The 21,933-nt window shown below is 42.0% G+C and overlaps 1 protein-coding gene across 1 annotated transcript in view; it reads left to right on the top strand.

Moving 5' to 3' along the window:
• Positions 1 to 21,933, top strand: part of si:dkey-22o22.2 (neural-cadherin) — a 185,274-nt gene that overhangs the window by 64,850 nt on the left and 98,491 nt on the right. Inside the window, exon 2 of the mRNA XM_047361368.1 lies at positions 15,869 to 16,057. Within this exon, the coding sequence (XP_047217324.1) occupies positions 15,869 to 16,057 (189 nt within the window). The remainder of the gene's footprint in view (positions 1 to 15,868; positions 16,058 to 21,933) is intronic.

Genomic DNA, 21,933 nt, shown 5'->3' with positions numbered 1-21,933 from the left:
GATAAAACGATGGGGCCACGCCCCTTTAGCCACAACCAGCTGATCGCCCCAAATCTTGACAAAGGGTCATAAAACTCTGAGGTGGGAACTCGGTGGAAAATCTCCAGCAATAAAACTGGAACAAAGAGTAGTTGGGCAAGGCCCAGACCACAGTTGCCTTGAATGAAAAACTTTTAAAAGTCCAACTTCTAACTTCTGGCTGATTTGAGATCAGCTGGACAAAACATTAACCACGCACAATTCAGCAGCAAATCAAAACACAGCTCAGCATAACATAATTCAATCGGTATTGCAGGCAACAAGTTAATACCTTAGATTAACTACTGGTGATCCTACATCACCTTAACTATGCCTCATCCTGCCCAGACCTCTAAATGCACCCATCTGGTTTAATATAAAAAGAACGAAATTACTTTGAGGTTGATTTCTGCTCTCCACCGGTTGAGGATGGATCAAGTCTGAAGAAAAAGGAGGGGAGGGCGACCACGCGTCCGTGATCAAATTAAAGAAAAAAAACCCCGGAAATTTCTCATCCGTCCAGGAGGGGAAAAGATGAACCGTTAGTCGACTGCATTACACAAGGAGGAAAACTCATTCCCTTGGACATAGAATCTCTGTAGGTTTCCACCTGCGCCGGGTGTCGCCGTGGTCTTCGATCGGTGAATAAATCCTCTGATCTTCTCGTATCAGACAGATTTCCAGCTTTCAAACTCTTCCAGGAATGGCCTTGTGGAGCAAAGGTTCGCCTGCGAGCTTTTGTCTCTTCAGATATGCACCTCCGTTGCGCTGCCCTGTGAGACAGGCGGGAAATGGCAACGAAACTCTGCATCTCAGCCGGTTCATACTCCCAGTGACGTCAGAGCTGCGACGTCTGTTGAGCTGCGTGTGTCAAAATGTGTGACCAAAATGGATGGCCCCAACACTGTTTATTCAAGTGCCTAAATGAATTACCTTTTCAACCAAAAATCATTAACTGTCATATCAATAGTACTTAGCCAAATTTAAATATTTATATAAAATATATGGTATTTCATAAAATTCCCTAGACATTCTCAGAAAACCATATTTATATGTGGAATGATATATATTGTTTGTCATGTCTCTAATTTTAATGATTGTTTTAAAAGAAATTCCTAACTATCATTTCAGTGATATTAGTAATAATGACCAAAATTGAAAAATTCATGTAAATCCCTTTAGTGTCAGAAAAATCTCAAAATATTCACCAAGAAACTAGGTCATATGTAGAATAGGTCTGATTTTCTTCAGCCACCACACTTCAATGAGTTCATCAAAATGAATTTATAATCGCCATTATTGATTAGCATATATCTTTATGAATTAATTGTACACAAGTGGGCAGTCCAAATTGAACAATGTTTATTGAGGATTATAGGCATTGTTTACTTAAGTAGTGTGCAAAATTCCATGGCGTTTGGCCCAACAGAACCTGAGATACAACTGCTAGATTTATTACCAAACATTGTACACTGTAGTAACACGCTTTGAGATAGAGCTTTAGCTAGATTAGGTACTTTTCAGGATTATGCACAGAACGCATACTGAAGGTTTGGACTGTCTAGGTGCCATGAGTGATATTTGGGGAATTTCTTTATAAGCAAAGGGTCGGAGGTACATTTTCGCACATAAGCCACGCCCACTTTGCCCAATCATTACCATATTGATAACATATTCTCTAGATGGTATCCTGAAGAAATGTATCAAATTTTATATAAATCCATTTAGCTATTTTGGCTATATACATTTCTCTTGCTTATACCCCCCCTAGGCTTAGATCCCTCTGAATATAAGTACATACTTACAGTTTGACCTTATGAACTACTGGTATGAAGATTATTTGTACATCTTAATCTATTTTTAAGTTGGGCCCAAAAAACCTTTTTTTTTGCTTCAAAAAAGTTTGATTACAAATAATTCGCAAACCAAAAAATAATTTTGAAATCCGTTCCATATTGTTTTGTCGGCTATGTCTGCAGTCTTACTAGGCCCGGTTTTGCTTTGATCGGCCTTACCCCTAAGGAAGAGGTAATGGAAATATGTTTCACATATTACGCAACATTGTTGCTAATTAGCATAACTCTATGATTTTTTTTTCAAAACTCACATGATTAAGAATGACTCAAAGAACATCCAGGAATTGAGATTTAGTCTCTGCAAGCAACAGTTTCAGATATAATCAACGAAAAGGCATTTTAAGTTATAACACTGCCACCTAGTGGTGAAACTTAATTTTTTCTTTTCATGTACCTAGGTAGCACAATTCTGCATATCATCTGTACTTTCCCCGACAAAATCTTTCAAATTCACTGAGTTCAAAGGTCAAATGTGAAATAGCAGATAAGCTACGCCCACTTTTTAATCATATTAAAAGTATGTCCTGAGGTCAAGGTCTTGAGCATATGGACCATGTTGCGTGTCAATCCATCAATCCGTTATGCAGATATAAACGTCTGGTGCCCATAGCACCCCCCATAATAGAATGTGTATCAAACTCATTTATAGGCACATGAAATATGGCAGAGATACAGTCAATTAACTTTTGTGCTAGTTCGCGAATAAAGTTTGTCCGCTTGTAGCTTTAACAACATTTGAACATTTGACAAAGATTTCATACCATTGTGTCCCGCTAACTCTGTAAAGGGTATATACAGAGTTTTATGTTGTTTGAGCTCAAAATGTAGGAGGAGTTGTGGAAAATAGATTTTGCCTTTGTCACGATGTAGCAGAAAATCTAGCTAGGCAGAAGTGGGCGTGGCCAAAGGAACAAGGTAATATAAAGCTTTGGAGTGTGGGATGTACGGTTTGGAAGTTATAAGTCCAAACGTGTTGTCATAATAATAATAATAAAAATAGTAGTAGTCATAATAATAATAGTAATAGTGCCCCCTAGTTGTTAGGGGAGCTGAATTTTAAAATCTGAATAGTGGTTGCGATTCTGTACTAGGTTGCTATATCAGTTTCTTTCCAGTATTTTCTGGTTCTTGCGCCCAACGACTTTTAGCAGAGAATAATAATAATAATAATGAAAAAACGAAGCAAAAACAATAGGGTTCCCTGCACCCGCAGGCTTGGAACCCTAATAAGTTTTTGATGTATTTATGTGTAAACTTGTAAACATGTAGCATGCTTTTGTCGTTTGTTCCTTCACCATCTCTACATGTCTAAAAGGGCAAAGTGAATTGGGAGTTGTTGCTTGCACACCTTCCATAGTGGAGTCACTGTTTTACAGTAAGAAAAATAAAATGTGTGGGTTGTTGCTGTCATTCATATCTTTTATTGTAAATATTGCTAATGTTCTAAGCTTTTTTGTTCCCTGAGTGAAATGTGCTGTAAAGACCAAATTCTGTTTCCTTTCTGCTCCTTTTATGCTTAAAAGCGAATAAGTTTTTAAAAGAATAAGATGGCAGCGCTGCATTTAGCTTGTTAATGCACACTTTGGCAACTGATTGCAGAGCTGTGTTTTCTGTTCTTTTGAAATATTTTTACAGCAACTACCCTTTTTATTTTTACCTCGATTCTCTTTTGAAGCCCTTGAAAACAAACTTTACTCTGTGTGGGTGTTTTAAGGGGTCGTCATGCTGTTTCTGCTCTATGCTTGGTTTTGCCTTTTATGTGTTTTAGATCCTCTTCTCATCTTTAATATCTCTCGCGTATGCTGATCACAGATGTCTTTCTCCTCCTGTTGCGCTGCTCAGCAGGTTGCGACAAACCGTTTTTTTGAAAGCTTTTTATATATAAACTTGTCTTTCATTTTAATAAGTTTTCATCATTGGCTTTGTTACAACCTGTAGGCGTGACTGTATTTTAATTTAGTCCCCTACATCTTGTTTTCCTTCCCTCCTCTAATTAAAGCGTCTTTCAGCACTTGCAACAGAAGCGGTTTTCTATTTCTGATACCGTGTTGGTTCACTGCCACATCTCCTCTTCACGCTAAATCCATCAGCTGCCATTCAAATCAGATACTCAGAGGAGAAAGACAGAAAATAGCTCTGCCATTGTGTCTCTGTCCCCTCGATTCAGTTGCCTCCTGCCCCAATTCTCCTACATTGTTTGTAACTGATCCTCTATGAAAAAACTGAAATTGGAAAGCAGCAGATTGGAGTTTGGGGTAAACAAACCTCAGTTATTTCTCTTTTTTTAAGCTTAGTTTTGCAGAACAAGGCGTGACACGCTCTGCATTGAGATTCAAATGAATAAGTGGCGGCTTAAGATGGACTTATTCGCACTTCACTGGGACTATTTTTCCGCTTGTGTGGAGGATGTGTCATACTTGACTCTTTCTGTGTAAATGTTTAAGGACAAAACAGCTTTCTCTGTTCAGTCCATCTCACTGCGAGGACTGATTTTCTGTTCAGAGCTTTATGAAACTTTATTGATCTCTGCCTGGAGGTTAGGCCATGCTCAGATAAACTGATCCAGTAGATAAGCAGAGGACTATCAACTCAAAAACAGAACAGACCTAAATAGCTCAGATCTTTCTTTTAAGATTGAGGAGAAATTGTTGCAGGCATGAAGGCTGCAAAAAAAATTTAACAGCAGGAGCCTGTCATTGAGAGACAGATCTGGGATAGCAATAAGACGATCAAGAGGACATTGATGAATAACAGTGTGGCATTTCTTGCCTAAAGCATCAGATCCCTCCTTCTTCGGTAAGGTCTTGCAGGGACTAACATTTGAATTACTTGATTGTTTTTCTTATAATATCTCACTGTCTCTTTGTCATCCTACCTCAGTGTAAATAAGTTGGTACCTAATATGTTGAGCAAGGAGCAGAATACAAGAACACATAAAAGTGCAACATAAAGTTAAAGTACTAAAAGTCCAATCAACCCCATTTATTCACAGCACGACATAAAACATTTTAAAAACCACAACAGTACCTCACAGAATTTCCTTCAATAGCAATATAGGTGTTCGTTGTTCTTGAAAGCACAGCTTCAGGTTATTGATAGTAGACATTGATTATGCACAGCTCTCTGAAGGCTTTGCATTTACATTTCTGTTGGGCTGAAGTTTAGATGGCAGCTTGATGTGCTTCTTTTTGACTCATTCTGTTTCTTTTATTAATGTGATATTTTTCATGTTAATTCAATTCAATCAAGTTTATTTATATACTGCCAAATCATAACATGTGTCACAACACATGCTGTCTCAAGGCACTTTACAAAGTCAATTTCAGGCAAGGTGCAAACTATAAAAATATACAGATTCCAAGTCACATACTGCACATACATTCCAATTGATCCTACTTTTCAAACAATGCAGCCAAATTCTGTTTATTATTGAAATTGGTTAAATAGTTTTATATTTAAGGAAACCCAGCAGATTTCTATAGTGACTTACATGATTCACTCCCCTGAGTGAATCACATGAGCATGTAGCGACAGTGGACAGTCGCTTGCATTGACTTTGCAGCAATCCCTCATACTGAGCATGCATGTAGCGACAGTGGAAAGGAAAACCCTTCTTAAACAGGAAGAAACCTTCAGTAGAACCGTAACCAGGCTCAGTGTGAGCGACCATCTGCCATGACCGCCTTGGGGCTTTAAGAAAACAGAGCAGAGACACAAAAGAACGCAGAAGCAACTTAAAAGAAAGCATTAGAATGATTAATTATTCTCTAAAAAGGAATTTAGAGGCTGATTGATTGCAGGTGGTCAGGTGCTGTGGCTGCAGACAAACCCATATGATTAAACCTCCAACACTGCTTGACAAGCCATTGGAACATTTGGATTGGCAAATAAAAATAAATAAAATAATATAACTGGTTGTTATGGCAAAACCATTGCGTCTGTCTTTTGTTTGACACATTTATAAATATTTTTTTGTACTCACACTTTCCTTCTCATCTCTTATATCTCTCAGGTGTGTTGGTGACTGCAAATTATGTGGAAATATTCAGAATTTTGCATTGCTTATTTGCTGATTTCATTCCTTAGTAGCATTGCAATAACAGATAAAACAATTCAGATTCAAAGCCTCTAACTGTGCTGTATAGGGCTGCTCGATCAATTAATTAACTGGCATTAATTAGTTGCCCCTTGCTGCCCCTGTCTTTTTATTTGCAAGGGAAGGGCTACAAGTGATATTTTAGTCTGCTTCCTTATTCCAGTTATATATTTGTTAAATAAAGTTGTGAAACTGTGTAATATATAATTTTTGTTCCTCTTAGATTGTATTCATCTAACTTCAGGCCTCGTAAGGATGATATAATTTTTAAACCCCATGACAAATTAAAGTCTTTAAGCAGACCTTGTAACATGCCTGTAAGTCTTTGGTTTGACTGTACCTTTATAATCCAGTGATTTTGTGTATTTTTTTCACCAATAAAACTCCTGCCATAGCCTGTAAGGACATGTTTTGGGTATTTTTTTAAACTTATTTGTTGTATAAAACCTGCAGTGATGATGGTATGCAAAATATAAAAAATGTGTTTCTAGATTATTTAAATGCAGCATCTTCTCAGCTGTAATTGGGTTGTTCAAAGAGTATTTCCTTCTTCTGTTGTTCATTTTTTTTGTTTTTGTAAGATCATTGATGCCGTATGACCTTTATTTACTTCAGTCTTCATAGACCTGTCCCCTCTAGATTGCTTTCATAAAACGTACAATTTAAGAGATTCACTGCAGTGTGAAGCATCTCCCCAGCCCTTCTAACCTAAAAATGGTGCTGCAGTTCAGTGCCAGGGAAAATTTAATCTAACCAATGAAAGGAACTTACCGTAAAACACAGGGCGATGTGAGTTGAAGCAGAGGGATGAAAGACACCATGGATGAAAGGCTGAGCAGAACAAATTCAATCTCATTTAGAGGCATTTGTTCACATGTTAGACTGTCTAGAAAATCTGAGAAATGTGTTCTGACTGGCACAGAGAAAAAACTTATCTGGCTAAAGAGAAAGTAAAGAACGACAATAACAATGTAGAAACTAATTTTAATAGCATCATTTGTCTCTCATTTTACATCTGAGATGAGAGAAAAGCTGTACAAATCAAGCCATTCTTTAGATGTCCACAACATTTATTCAGTGTGTCATTATTCTGCTCTTCCTGAGTCTTTACATACCTGCAAGTGTTCATGAAGCTTTGGCTCTAGTTTAGCCGCTCACATCAGGAATCTCTACACTGTTCAAGCTGTGCGGTAAATTTTCTGTGCTGAGAGGAATAAGTAAAGGTATATGACAAGTTAAACTTAGATAAGACAAATAGCTGTAACACCTGAAGGCTTAACAGTGTTGTCCCTATTCACCACAGACAAAATAAATACATTTATCCATCTATTTAGTCATGCTACAATCTTCAAAATGATTGTTGATTTAGGTGATGGACTGACACAAAGTAGTTTGCAATACTCGTACTCGTACTCGTCGTCTTCCGCTTTATCCGGGACCGGGTCGTGGGGGCAGCAGACTCAGCAGAGACACCCAGACGTCCCTCTCTCCAGACCTGGGCCGTCCCCTGGGCCTCCCCCCGGTGGGACGAGCCTAGAACACCTCCCGAGGAAGGCGTCCAGGAGGCATCCGGTATAGATGCCCGAGCCACCTCAACTGGCTCCTCTCGATGTGGAGGAGCAGTGGCTCTACTCAGAGCCCCTCCTGGATGGCCGAGCTCCTCACCCTATCTCTAAGGGAGTGCCCACCACCCTACGGAGGAAGCTCATTTCAGCCGCTTGTATCCGGGATCTCGTTCTTTCAGTCATGACCCAAAGTTCATGGCCATAGGTGAGGGTAGGAACGTAGACCGACCGCTAAATTGAGAGCTTTGCTTTTTGGCTCAGCTCTCACCACAACGGACCGGCACACCGCCCCCATTACTGCGGCAGCCGCAACGATCCGTCTGTCGATCTCCCGCTCCATTCTTCCCTCACTCGCGAACAAGACCCCGAGATACTTAAACTCCTCCACTTGAGGCAGGAACTCCCCTCCAACCTGAAGAGGACAAGCCACTCTTTTCCGGTCGAGAACTATGGCCTCGGACTTGGAGGAGCTGATCTTTATCCCAGCCGCTTCACACTCGGCTGTGAACCTCCCCAGCGCATGCTGTAGGTCTTGGCTAGAGGGGGCCAGCAGGACCACGTCATCTACAAAAAGAAGAGACCAAATCCTCTGGTCCCCAAACCAGACCCCCTCCGGCCCTTGGCTGCGCCTAGAAATCCTGTCCAGAAAAGTTATGAACAGGACCGGTGACAAAGGGCAGCCCTGCCGGAGTCCAACATGCACCGGGAACAGGTCCAACTTAGTGCCGGCATTGCGGACCAAACTCCTGCTCCACTCGTACAGGGACCGAATGGCCCCTAATAAAGGGCCCCCGATTCCATACTCCTGGAGCACCCCCCACAGGGCATCATGAGGGACACAGTCGAATGCCTTCTTCAGGTCCACAAAACACATGTGAACTGGTTGGGCAAACTCCCATGAACCCTCGAGTACCCTGTAGAGGGTATAGAGCTGGTCCAGTGTTCCACGGCCGGGACGAAAACCACACTGCTCCTCCTGAAGCCGAGGTTTGACTATCGGCCGGACTTTCCTCTCCAATACCCTGGCATAGGCCTTACCAGCGAGGCTGAGGAGTGTGATCCCCCTGTAGTTGGAACACACCCTCCGGTCACCCTTCTTATGAAGGGGGACCACCACCCCAGTCTGCCAGTCCAGAGGCACTGTCCCCGACCGCCACGCAATGTTGAAGAGGCGTGTCAACCATGACAGCCCCACAACATCCAGAGACTTGAGGTACTCAGGGCGGATCTCATCCACACCCGAAGCCCTGCCACCACGGAGCTTTTTAACCACCTTGGTGACTTCAGCCTGGGTGATGAAAGAGTCCAAGCCCAAGTCCCCAGCCTCTGTTTCCACCAGGTAATGTGTGATGGCAAGATTGAGGAGATTCTCGAAGTACTCCTTCCACCACTGGCTGTGGTTGGCTTGTGGGACTATTGAGGCGGCTGACGGGTACCGTGAGGCCAAGCGTGCTGCGGCCTGGGCGGTGGCAGAGGGAAAAACACAGGCCTGGGAGGAGTTCGGTAAGGCCATGGAGAAGGTCTACCACTTGGCCTTGAAGCGATTCTGGCAAACCGTCCTGCGCCTCAGGAGGGGGAAGCAGTGCTTCGCCCAACACTGTTTACAGTAGGGGTGGGAGGCTGCTGACCTCCACTGGGGACATTATTGGACGGTAGTTTGTAATAGTTAAGTGGAAAGATAAGGATACATGGTTTCCAAAATGTTTAAAAAACACACATTTAGAGATTGAATTTTTTAAGTCTTGCCACCAGAACAGCTTTTTTCAGATGTTCACTGTGTCCCTTACATGGATTGTGGCAAACTCAAACAATCATTAACAATGATTGGGAGTTGTCCTGTCAACAGTTTTTACTTGAGCTGTGGAATACTGCAGCTCCTCGAGTTACCATGGACCTCTTGGCCTCTTATCTGATTAGTGCCCTCCTTGCCCAACCCGTCAGTTTAGGTGGACCATGTCTTGTAGGCTTTCAGTCAGTGAGACCACTACAGGGCCATACATATTTAATAAAATATGCATGTGATTATCATCCTCACAGTTTGATGCATACGTTGCCACCAGACATTATCAGTATGATCATGGTAGTCAGAAAAGTGATGAATCTCTCTTCAAATCCGCTGATGAGTATTATTAGCATAATTCCTCAGATTAGCCTTACATTGTCTTTGCTGTACCTTTTCCCAAATGAACACAGGAGTAATAAAAATACTTGCAATACCAATCATTAGCATCAGAACAGAACATCTTCCATTTAACTACATCGTGTCCCTGAAGTGGAATGTCCTTTCTTCTGGTACAGAAAGCAAACAGTTTTTTCCAAAGAAAACAAATTATAAACACAACTTAAAAAACAAAAATCCTGCTGCCTCTCCTGAGTGGCTTAAAGCTGCCCTGTTACCAGTCTGGTACAGGTGGGCGGTCGTTGGAAACTCCTCTAGAAATATGTTTAGAAACAGGAACTCTAATCTGCTGGAAGTTAGGCTTCCATAGTCCAACTAAACAACGGTGGAAATGAACACATTTCAAATTTGTAATAATACCATAATGATAAACATCAAGCAATAAACATGAAAGTTAGATAAAAGCATTCGAGATATCCTCCTCAGAGTCAGTCTCGCTGTCAAAGTGGAAGAAAAGAATTTGGCTGACCCTCGCTGTCCTGGCAAAGGAGCCTAGTAGCCACCAAATGTTAAGAAATTAAGGAGAATAAGCATCATGGCGCATGTTTGACTGTCTCTCTGTTGCAGACGTTGCCAGTCCATCATCCAGAGAAATGTTATGTGCAAATGTGTAGAGGTCTTCCCTGTATGTTTCCTATGTGTCTCTCACTGTGGTGTGTGTGCAGTGAGGCAAATGACCTTATGATTTCTAACTTTCAGGCAATGCGATGGCCTTAAGTAGATTCTGAAATAACGTTGCACTGCCCAAGGGATTATTGTGCCCTTGTAAAAACAGTGTTCTTCAACCACCTCTTCAATCACTTGCCAGTGATCAGCTTACATTTCTTTGTCTTGTGGTGGTCCGCTGTCCTCACACCTTTCAGGCCGTGGATGATCCAGTTGGAAGATGACTTGTGTCCTGGAAGCCAGATGAAGCTGGAGGAGCTGGAGCTTTCCTGCAGCTTTCCTGGGTGACTAGTAGGATCTGATATGGGCCATTCCAGCCCCTGGACTTCCAGTGTTTTCTCCTAGACTCTCTGACCAGAATCCAGTCGCCAGGGAAAAAGGACTGGAGGGTGGAAGTGGCTGTTTCTGGTAATACAGCCATCACCGTCTGTGAAACTTGAGAAAACACAGTGGACAGGTTTTGACAGTAAAACAACATCCAATCTTCACACAAAGATGTGGAAGAAAATGATCTTGGCAATATCCCCATGCCCAAATTAGGAGACCTGCCACACAGCACTTCAAAAGGACTGAGATTTGCCTGTGTCATTTGTCTCAATCTTATATAAGTGAGAACAGGGCCTTCACAACACTTGGCTAATTTTCAATTCAAAGTCCCATTCTCAAACCTAAGTGCTTCACTACATGAACTTCATCAAAACATCCAACAAAATCAAAACAATTGATCTTCTGACTTCACTTGATATACTAGCAGTGACCATCAGCTAAATATTCTGAATATCAAAAATGTGACCTGATGTTTGAGGAAGGCCTGATTACAGGTCATTATTTCCATAGTTTCAGAAAACCCAAAAATAATTTCAAAAATGGTCTAATCTGTAGAGATGTAAAATTTCACAAAAGAATCAACACCATAATTTCAGACAGGTTTTCAGAATGTGGTCTTAAGGAGCTATGCACCATTTATGAACAAAGTACGTCTCTTTCGCATTGTCACTAAGTCCTCACTGGAGGTCTGAACTACCCTTTTTCCCATGAGTGCTAAAACTTTTGGAACCCCATGTTACTTTATTGTGACATTCCCCTCTTCTGGCGCAGGGTCCAACCCATGCGACAATCCAACAAAAAGTTTGAACAAAAATGTTCTAGTAACCAAGATCACATTACATAGAACCAAAGAAATTAATTCTGACATAACTACAGGTCCTTCTCAAAATATTAGCATATTGTGATAAAGTTTATTATTTTCCATAATGTCATGATGAAAATTTAACATTCATATATTTTAGATTCATTGCACACTAACTGAAATATTTCAGGTCTTTTATTGTCTTAATATGGATGATTTTGGCATACAGCTCATGAAAACCCAAAATTCCTATCTCACAAAATTAGCATATTTCATCTGACCAATAAAAGAAAAGTGTTTTTAATACAAAAAACGTCAACCTTCAAATAATCATGTACAGTTATGCACTCGATACTTGGTCGGGAATCCTTTTGCAGAAATGACTGCTTCAATGCGGCGTGGCATGGAGGCAATCAGCCTGTGGCACTGCTGAGGTCTTATGGAGGCCCAGGATGCTTCGATAGCGGCCTTTAGCTCATCCAGAGTGTTGGGTCTTGAGTCTCTCAACGTTCTCTTCACAATATCCCACAGATTCTCTATGGGGTTCAGGTCAGGAGAGTTGGCAGGCCAATTGAGCACAGTGATACCATGGTCAGTAAACCATTTACCAGTGGTCTTGGCACTGTGAGCAGGTGCCAGGTCGTGCTGAAAAATGAAATCTTCATCTCCATAAAGCTTTTCAGCAGATGGAAGCATGAAGTGCTCCAAAATCTCCTGATAGCTAGCTGCATTGACCCTGCCCTTGATAAAACACAGTGGACCAACACCAGCAGCTGACACGGCACCCCAGACCATCACTGACTGTGGGTACTTGACACTGGACTTCTGGCATTTTGGCATTTCCTTCTCCCCAGTCTTCCTCCAGATTCTGGCACCTTGATTTCCGAATGACATGCAGAATTTGCTTTCATCCGAAAAAAGTACTTTGGACCACTGAACAACAGTCCAGTGCTGCTTCTCTGTAGCCCGGGTCTGGGGAATGCGGCACCTGTAGCCCATTTCCTGCACACGCCTGTGCACGGTGGCTCTGGATGTTTCTACTCCAGACTCAGTCCACTGCTTCCGCAGGTCCCCCAAGGTCTGGAATCGGCCCTTCTCCACAATCTTCCTCAGGGTCCGGTCACCTCTTCTCGTTGTGCAGCGTTTTCTGACACACTTTTTCCTTCCCACAGACTTCCCACTGAGGTGCCTTGATACAGCACTCTGGGAACAGCCTATTCGTTCAGAAATTTCTTTCTGTGTCTTACCCTCTTGCTTGAGGGTGTCAATAGTGGCCTTCTGGACAGCAGTCAGGTCGGCAGTCTTACCCATGATTGGGGTTTTGAGTGATGAACCAGGCTGGGAGTTTTAAAGGCCTCAGGAATCTTTTGCAGGTGTTTAGAGTTAACTCGTTGATTCAGATGATTAGGTTCATAGCTCGTTTAGAGACCCTTTTAATGATATGCTAATTTTGTGAGATAGGAATTTTGGGTTTTCATGAGCTGTATGCCAAAATCATCCGTATTAAGACAATAAAAGACCTGAAATATTTCAGTTAGTGTGCAATGAATCTAAAATATATGAATGTTACATTTCCATCATTACATTATGGAAAATAATTAACTTTATCACAATATGCTAATATTTTGAGAAGGACCTGTAAATCAGAGTATGAAGAAGGAGACACCCCTGATGCCTCAAGGTTCCGGAACCATTTTTATTACCCGTTCAGCGGCACGTCTGCCGTCTGGCTTTTCTCCTTTATGAGGTGTAGAAAATTGCTAAAAACCACCTGCAAAACCCTGTGTTCTGCTTTATCTTATTGTTACCAATGAGAACCTCCCTGTAATTCCTTTGCAGGGTGACCGGGTCCTCACCTGATGTCCTCCCACTCGCAACTCCGGAACCTAATTAATTAGTTAGGAGATGATGCTTAATGTGTAATAAAAATAATAATATACATTATATCATACAGAGCAACTTCTCACCCAGATATATTTGAAGACAAATAGTTCGGATCCAATCGGCCAGAAGCCGCAGGCGGGCACCAGAACTCCCTTCTGTAAAATGGAAGTGGACTGAGAACAACTATCAGGCTGGCCAGGCATCCGTGTCCCCGTCCTGCGGTCTCCTCTGGCACGTTAGATCCTGTTCGTGACGCTAAAATTGTTGTGGAATTTTCTCATCAAAGTGGGTAGAAGTTGACTCACAAGAAGAGAAAATCCGGACTTTGTCTTTACAAGTTTTATTCAAAGGCATTCAGCGTTTGAAGACCCTGACAATGAGGTTAGTCAGTGAAACAGAGCCCCGATCAACATTTACACACAGTATTTATACCAAACATAACAGTGTTATCTCAACTTCAAAGAGTCTGTGTTTTATGGCCCAGACCCTTCTTGAGTTCAAAGGTGACAAAGTTATCTAGGAACAGACCTAACTGCCCTTCCTGACATCACCCTAAAAGATGGGTCTTAACCATTAAACTTCTGATAATGGCTTTTACAGCTTACTCCTCTAATGCAGATATTCTGAGGAGTGAGGTAACCTAAAGGTCATATACTTTGGAATGCTTACTGCAAGAATTTCCATCACATTATTCTGGTGTCAGTGACCTTTCAACTGTCTGGAGGTATGAAGGAGACATTATGTCCAGCTGATGGCTCCGCCTGCTCCCTCACTCCAGAATGCTTGTTTTTATTCAGAGGAGTTTTTGTAGTTTGCGCCCTGCCTAATATGTGTTGTTGACCTCTGGTGCTGCATCTGAATGTGTTAATATTTATCATTATTATAGGACAGCTTTCATTTCGCTTTCATGCACGGGCCACAGCTCAGCGTATGTTAAGCGATGCACAGGAATAGATGTGATTATTCTGGATTTTATCATTTGACTGAAGAGCAATGATGCATACTGAAAACAAGATGCTGATTTGTTGAAGCCTCTTGCTTATTATCAACACCTCCTCTTCTCTGTGTGCTTTTAAGTTGATTTTTCCCCCTTTATTCACAACTGTTATTTAAATCACTGTTTTACTGCGCTCTTCTGTAGCATGTAGCATTATTTTCACATGGAGACGGCCTTCTTATTTCCATGTGAGAGACTTTGTTATAGTTTAGGAGCTTTGTAAGGGTGGATTTATGACCTGTGGTTGGCGACTTCTAAGGTCCAGGGGAATGAAGATATACCGTGAAATGCATCTGATCGCTGTTCTTTCTTTTATTTAATTAACATTGTTTCATTTTATTTTCATTTATTTGTATTTTTCATTATTTTGGTTTTTGCCTTTACTTTCTATTTTTTGTCATTCCTTAAATATTTTGTCTCTTTCCCATTTGTTTCTTCTACTTTAACTCTAATTTCCATGTCAGTGCATGAATTGATGTGCAGAGGGACCTCATTTTCCTCATCCTGCCCTCTGTCTCCTCCCTCCCTCTCCTGCTCTCAGTTTGTTGACACACCTTCAGAGGTGATATAAAAAGCCAGAAAAAGACACCGATGTGTTGTGTTGTCATCTCCTCTCCTGTCACCTGCTCATCCTTCCTTTCTTCTCTGGTTCCTCTGAAGTGAAGTTTCCTCTCTTGTTAGGCTGTTGTCTCCTGAGCTTCTGTGAAACGACACAAGAGTCAAAACAACAGCGAGCACCGAGGCACCCCCAAACTGAACAAATCCCGCTTCAGAACCAGACAACGTGAAATAATAAGAATAAAGATAGAGAGCAGAATTGTAGACGAGATGAGCATGTGTGTTTTTACTGGGCAATTGTGAGCACCTGGTATGCTCCTTCCTGTGTCTTCTTCTCAAAGTTTTGCTGTTATTTTGGAGGAGCTGCTTCTTTTTCTCCTTTTCATCCTTTGCTCCTTGGTTTTTGTCTTCTCGTGCAGCATGGTGGAGATGAAACATGGGAAAACATGAGAGATGTTAAAGAGAAATGTCACCTTGTCCCCTTTGGCTGGGAGCTGCTCCCCTTTTAGACTGCTGTCTGAGCGAGTAGAGCTGGTTTATCTAACGAGCTTCCTTGTTGCAAAGCAGAGACAACAATGGCATCAACTCAGCACAGAAGCAGCAACCAAAATGCACAAAATAGCTGTTTTTCTTGAGCAGTGCAGCGATAACTAATATGGAAAAATGATGGACACAGTTTGATATTTAGTCACTCTTATCCAACTGGAGATGTATTTGTAACTTCTCCGACTCTGGACAGAGAATAAAGATAATCAGAATAGAAGACAAAACAATCTGAAGATGTCTTGGTTTTATAATCATGAAAACAAACCTATTTAGTGTTTAGTTGTTGTTCATCTTTGAGTACAAGCTTGCAGATAATAATGTCATATTCCTGTAAGATAAATAATTATCTTATCCTTTTGTCTTTCCATATCCAGGTGATGAGTGGTATCTGTGCAGATTATCTTTGAGCTTGCCCAGTCAGGCTGACCTCCAGTGGGGGATGTTTCCGTCACCTTACCTGGGTGCCGTGGGTCCTGATGCCACCCCTGGCTCAGTAGTGTATCGTCTGTCAGCGAGACAACGAGACGGTACACTGGGACAAGCTCACTTCGTCCTACTGGATGGTACGTTCTCTAGGTTTTTAAATGTAATTATTTACACACACCTGGGCTATACACACACATATATATATATAAGTATGTATATATACGTATATATACATACATATACTTGTATATATATAAATATATATATATCTATATCTATATATATATATACATGTATATATATATATAGATATAGATATATATATATATATTTATATATATACATGTATATGTATATATATAAATATATATATATATATGTATCTATATATATACATACATATCTATATATATATACATGTATATATATAGATATATATATATATATTTATATATATACATGTATATGTATATATATAAATATATATATATATATATGTATCTATATATATATATATATATATATATATATATACATACATATCTATATATATATACATGTATATATATAGATATAGATATATATATATATATTTATATATATATACAAGTATATGTATGTATATATGTATAAATATATATATATATATCTATATCTATATATATACATGTATATGTATATATATAGATATAGATACATGCGCCCTCTTGGTAGAATCCAAGATGGCGCCGCAGATGGTCGCCTCGGCGTGTTGGTGCGCATTGTTTTGTTTTGTTTTTTGCTTTAAAACGGTCTTCTGTGATGGTACCCGGAGCTCTCTCACCAGAGAAGAACTCATGAACATCAGGGCTACTACACCAGAGGAGTTATTTCCAACTTTTCTGCCTACTGCTCTGGAATTTTTGGACATTCTGGTTAAAGGTGCGCTCACCTTTGTTCACGCGGTGAAACGCCGGAAGAGAGGGAAACGGGCTGGGGTGCTGGTACGTCTTCGCCAGCGTGGACTACGAACACTGTTACCTGGAATATTTCTCTCTAACGTGCGCTCACTTCCCAACAAAATGGAGGAACTACAACTGTTGTTGGGGAAAAACAGGGACTTTTATTCATCGGCAGTTTTGTGCTTCACGGAGACGTGGCTGTGTGGATTAATACCGGACTCTGCGCTGCAGCTGGCAGGATTCCAGCTCTACAGAGCGGACAGAGACACGGAACTCTCCGGCAAAGCGAAAGGTGGAGGAATCTGTTTTTACCTCAACAGTGGTTGGTGCAACGACGTGACAGTGATTCAGCAGCACTGTTCTCCAGACCTGGAATCCTTCATCATAAACTGTAAGCCTTTCTATTCCCCCCGTGAGTTCGCTTCGTTCATCCTGGTCGGTGTTTACATCCCGCCACAAGCTAACGTGCAGGTCGCACAGCGCATGCTCGCCGACCAGATACAGAGTGTGGAGCGGACCAACCCGGACTCCTTAGTAATCGTCGTTGGCGACTTTAACAAAGGTAATCTGACCCACGAACTCCCCAAATATAGACAGTTTATAAAATGTCCGACCAGAGAGGACAACATTCTGGAACACTGTTACACCACCATCAGAGACGCTTATCACGCCGTCCCACGTGCTGCACTGGGCCAATCCGTCCACATCATGGTCCACCTGATTCCTGCATACAGGCAGAAACTAAAGCTCTGCAAACCTGTTGTGAGGACGACAAGGAAGTGGAGCAGTGAGGCTGTGGAGAATCTCCAGGCGTGTTTAGGCTGTACAGACTGGGATGTGTTCAGGACTACTACCAACAGTCTGGACGAGTACACAGAGGCTGTGACTTCCTACATCAGCTTCTGTGAGGACAGCTGTGTACCATCATACACCAGGGTGAGTTACAACAACGACAAACCCTGGTTCACAGCTAAACTCAGAAGGTTAAGACTGGATAAGGAAAAGGCCTTCAGGAGTGGGGACAAAGACATATACAGAGAGGCAAAGTACAAGTTTGGCAAGGCAGTGAAAGAGGCCAAACGACTGTACTCTGAGAAGCTCCAAAACCAGTTCTCAGCCAACAACTCTGCGTCTGTCTGGAAAGGGCTCAAGCAAATCACCAACTACAAGCCGAAAGCCCCCCACTCCATCAACGACCGACGCCTCGCCAACGACCTGAACGAGTTCTACTGCCGCTTTGAAAGACAAAGGGACAGTCCTGCAACCATCTCCCACGACGCCCCCCAACAGCTGCAGCCACAATCCACCACCCCCATCTCTCCAACCTCAAGAGGGGCCTTGGCACCTCCAACCCCCACCCTGAAGTTCCCCCCCACCAGCCCCCTACCCACGCCGAGGACGGCTCTTTCCATCCAGGAGAGGGACGTCAACAAACTCTTCAGGAGACAGAACCCCCGGAAAGCTGCTGGTCCGGATTCTGTCTCACCAGCCAGCCTGAAGCACTGCGCTGATCAGCTGTCTCCAGTCTTCACAGACATTTTTAACACCTCACTGGAGACATGTCATGTGCCAGCCTGCTTCAAGTCCTCCACCATCGTCCCTGTTCCCAAGAAGCCAAGGACCACAGGGCTTAATGACTTCAGACCCGTCGCCCTGACCTCTGTGGTGATGAAGTCCTTTGAGCGCCTTGTGCTCTTACACCTAAAAGACATCACCGACCCCCTCCTTGACCCCCTGCAGTTTGCCTACAGAGCCAACAGGTCTGTAGATGATGCAGTCAACCTAGCCCTTCACTTCATCCTCCGGCACCTGGACTCCACAGGAACCTACGCCAGGATCCTGTTTGTGGATTTCAGCTCTGCCTTCAACACCATCGTCCCAGTTCTGCTACAGGAGAAGCTCTCCCAGCTGAGTGTGCCCGACTCCACCTGCAGGTGGATCACTGACTTCCTGTCTGACAGGAAGCAGCGCGTGAGGCTGGGGAAGCACGTCTCTGACTCCCTGACCATCAGCACCGGTTCCCCCCAAGGCTGTGTTCTCTCTCCTCTGCTCTTCTCCCTGTACACCAACAGCTGCACCTCCAGTCACCAGTCTGTCAAGCTTCTGAAGTTTGCGGACGACACCACCCTGATCGGACTCATCTCTGATGGTGATGAGTCTGCATACAGATGGGAGGTGGACCATCTGTTGGACTGGTGCAGCCAGAACAACCTTGAGCTCAACGCTCTAAAGACAGTAGAGATGGTTGTGGACTTCAGGCAGAACCCAGCCCCACCTGCCCCCATCACCCTCTGTGACTCCACAATTGACACTGTGGAATCTTTCCGCTTCCTGGGAACCATCATCTCCCAGGATCTCAAGTGGGAGCCAAACATCAGCTCCCTCATCAAGAAAGCCCAGCAGAGGATGTTCTTCCTGCGGCAGCTGAAGAAATTCAACCTGCCAAAGACTATGATGGTGCACTTCTACACAGCCATCATTGAGTCCATCCTCACCTCCTCCATCACCATCTGGTACGCCGCTGCTACAGCCAAGGATAAGGGCAGGCTGCAGCGTGTCATTCGGTCTGCTGAGAAGGTGATTGGCTGCAGTCTACTGTCGCTCCAGGAATTGTACACCTCCAGGACCCTGAAGCGGGCAGGGAAGATTCTGGCTGATCCCTCCCACCCCGGTCACAGACTCTTTGAGACTCTCCCCTCTGGCAGGAGGCTGCGGTCCATCCGGACCAAAACCTCACGTCAGAAGAACAGTTTTTTCCCATCTGCCACCAGCCTGGTTAACAAAGCCCGGAAACCACCCTGACACTGTCCCTTTCCCCCACACCCCCCCTTTTTTTGCTGACAGGACACCTGTAACTTGTAACTCTATGCGTTACATTAACGCTCAGCTTGGACTCCTGCTTTACTTGCACTGCTTTACTTGCACAATGATCACCTGCACTGTTGTATTGCTCTTGCATCTTATACTGCTCTATTTTTACTCTCACTCACTTAAAACTGTGCACATATATTTATATTATATTGTAGATATGTTTATACTGTTTAATTTGTACTGTATTGCACCGACTACGCCAAAACAAATTCCTTGTATGTCCAAAAACGTACTTGGCAATAAAGCTTTTCTGATTCTGATTCTGATTCTGATATAGATATAGATATATATATATATATTTATATATATATACAAGTATATGTATGTATATATGTATAAATATATATATATATATATATATCACCCATCCATCCATCCATCCATCCATCCATCCATCCAATGTTTTATTAAGCAGTGTAGGCCACTTCAGAATGCATAAAAGACAACTTTAAACCTGCAAAAGATGTCACTATTTGCACTGCATCTTTTTCTTTTTTTACCCATCACAGTAAAACCTTGTTTTCTCAGTCTATTTTTCTCTAAACCTGTCATGTCTTTCCTTTTATCTCCTGCCTGTATCTGCAATTAGGTCCGCTCCCTCTCTGCCTTGCTCTCTGTGACAGACCTGTTTTGCTCAAAGGAGTGATTTATAAATAAAGATTGACTTGTTGGATTTCAATTACTGTCAAGAGGGAACGGGAGAAAAAAAGTGCATAAACAGCACAGATCTGCACTCTTAATCGCTCCCCGGGGCAAAGACAGCTCCCTGAAATGCGAATAATACCAATGTCTCAGGAGAGGTTGTAAGTGGGGGAGTTGAAAGGTGGGCGTATGGGTGCCGGTGGCTGTGGATTTAAAAAAAATATTATTATTTTGATATTTTTTGAGAAATAGAAGGGAGGAGAAGGAAGTAGACAGACTGATATTTATAGAGCTACTTTTTAATATTCACATATTAAGAGCTTCCCTTTGGGATAATGTGAGCACGTGTGTACTGACAAATAATCCAATAATTTATATTTGGAATCATGTCAATGTGAAGATATGGTCACAGTGTGTATGTGTAGTGAGGAGCTAATTAGTGGCAATAATGGGATTTTAACCAGTGTGAACATCTAAAATGTATTATTGAGCCATTTTAAAAAATATTTTTTTAAATGGCTCATTTTAAGTTCAAATGGCTAGAAAAACAAAATAACTTTTTAAAGATAAAAATAAAAATCATCATAATGATTTTATAAGTTAGCTTTTGTGTTACCCAGTCAGATCTCTATTTTTTACCTCGGCTCTCCCCACCCAGTCCCACATCATTGAAATACGCAGGAAGTCAAACATTTTAAGGCAGTCATTTTCAGCTTTCAGTTTGCTTAGTGCTTTGTTTACCAACTTCAGAATGCCTGCAGGGGGTTTTAACTTATACTATTTTACATTTGGTTAATTAAGTTCACGTGTGATCACGTGATATATATATATGAATATAACTTTTTTTTTTTTTTTTGAAGCACTAGTGTCCTTTATATTTTTTGTTTGGTGAAGTAAGGAGGCAGAACATGGGGTGGAGAGACATGCAGCGTAGGTCTCCGGGATTGGGACTCAAACCCAGGATGACTGCATCAAGGACTGAGGCCTCCATATGTGGGTTGTACCCTCTACCGCTACGCCATGCACTGCGTTCCGGGATCATGTCTCAAATTGCACTCTCATTCAGTGCATGAAATTCCGTTTGAAAAATTCCCTTCCTTCTTAAAAATACCGAAAACGAACAGAATGTGGAAACAAGCTCATGATCCAAGATTATTTATTAAAGCAGGTAAACCTACATCCTCAGGTGCTTTTCTGAATGCTTCTCTAAATAAAAGAACAAAAACTATTCGCTCTACCTCCTGCTATCCCTTCGATGAGTTGCACCACCACGCAGAACTCTGTAAGCACCTTTAATGTCCCAGTTTTCTCATATAATCTCAGTTTACAATACAAATGTATATCAAGTTGGAGAGTGCTTTATTGTCCTAGTCAACATGAATAGCAGCTATTGAACATTGGTCAAAGAGCAGAATTGTACCAGCAGATCAAACAGTTTAAGTATAGTTTTATCCCACTGGAGGTTGTTAATTTGGCTACCTATCCTAATTAGTGACAGGTAATTGGAGGCACAGAAAGAGACATTTTTTTCTTTATAATTCAGACATTCAAAGCCCTTG

The sequence above is a fragment of the Girardinichthys multiradiatus genome, chromosome 3, assembly GCF_021462225.1.
Source record: "Girardinichthys multiradiatus isolate DD_20200921_A chromosome 3, DD_fGirMul_XY1, whole genome shotgun sequence".
NCBI classification, from domain to species: domain Eukaryota; kingdom Metazoa; phylum Chordata; class Actinopteri; order Cyprinodontiformes; family Goodeidae; genus Girardinichthys; species Girardinichthys multiradiatus.
This window is presented reverse-complemented; position numbering and strand designations above follow the sequence as displayed.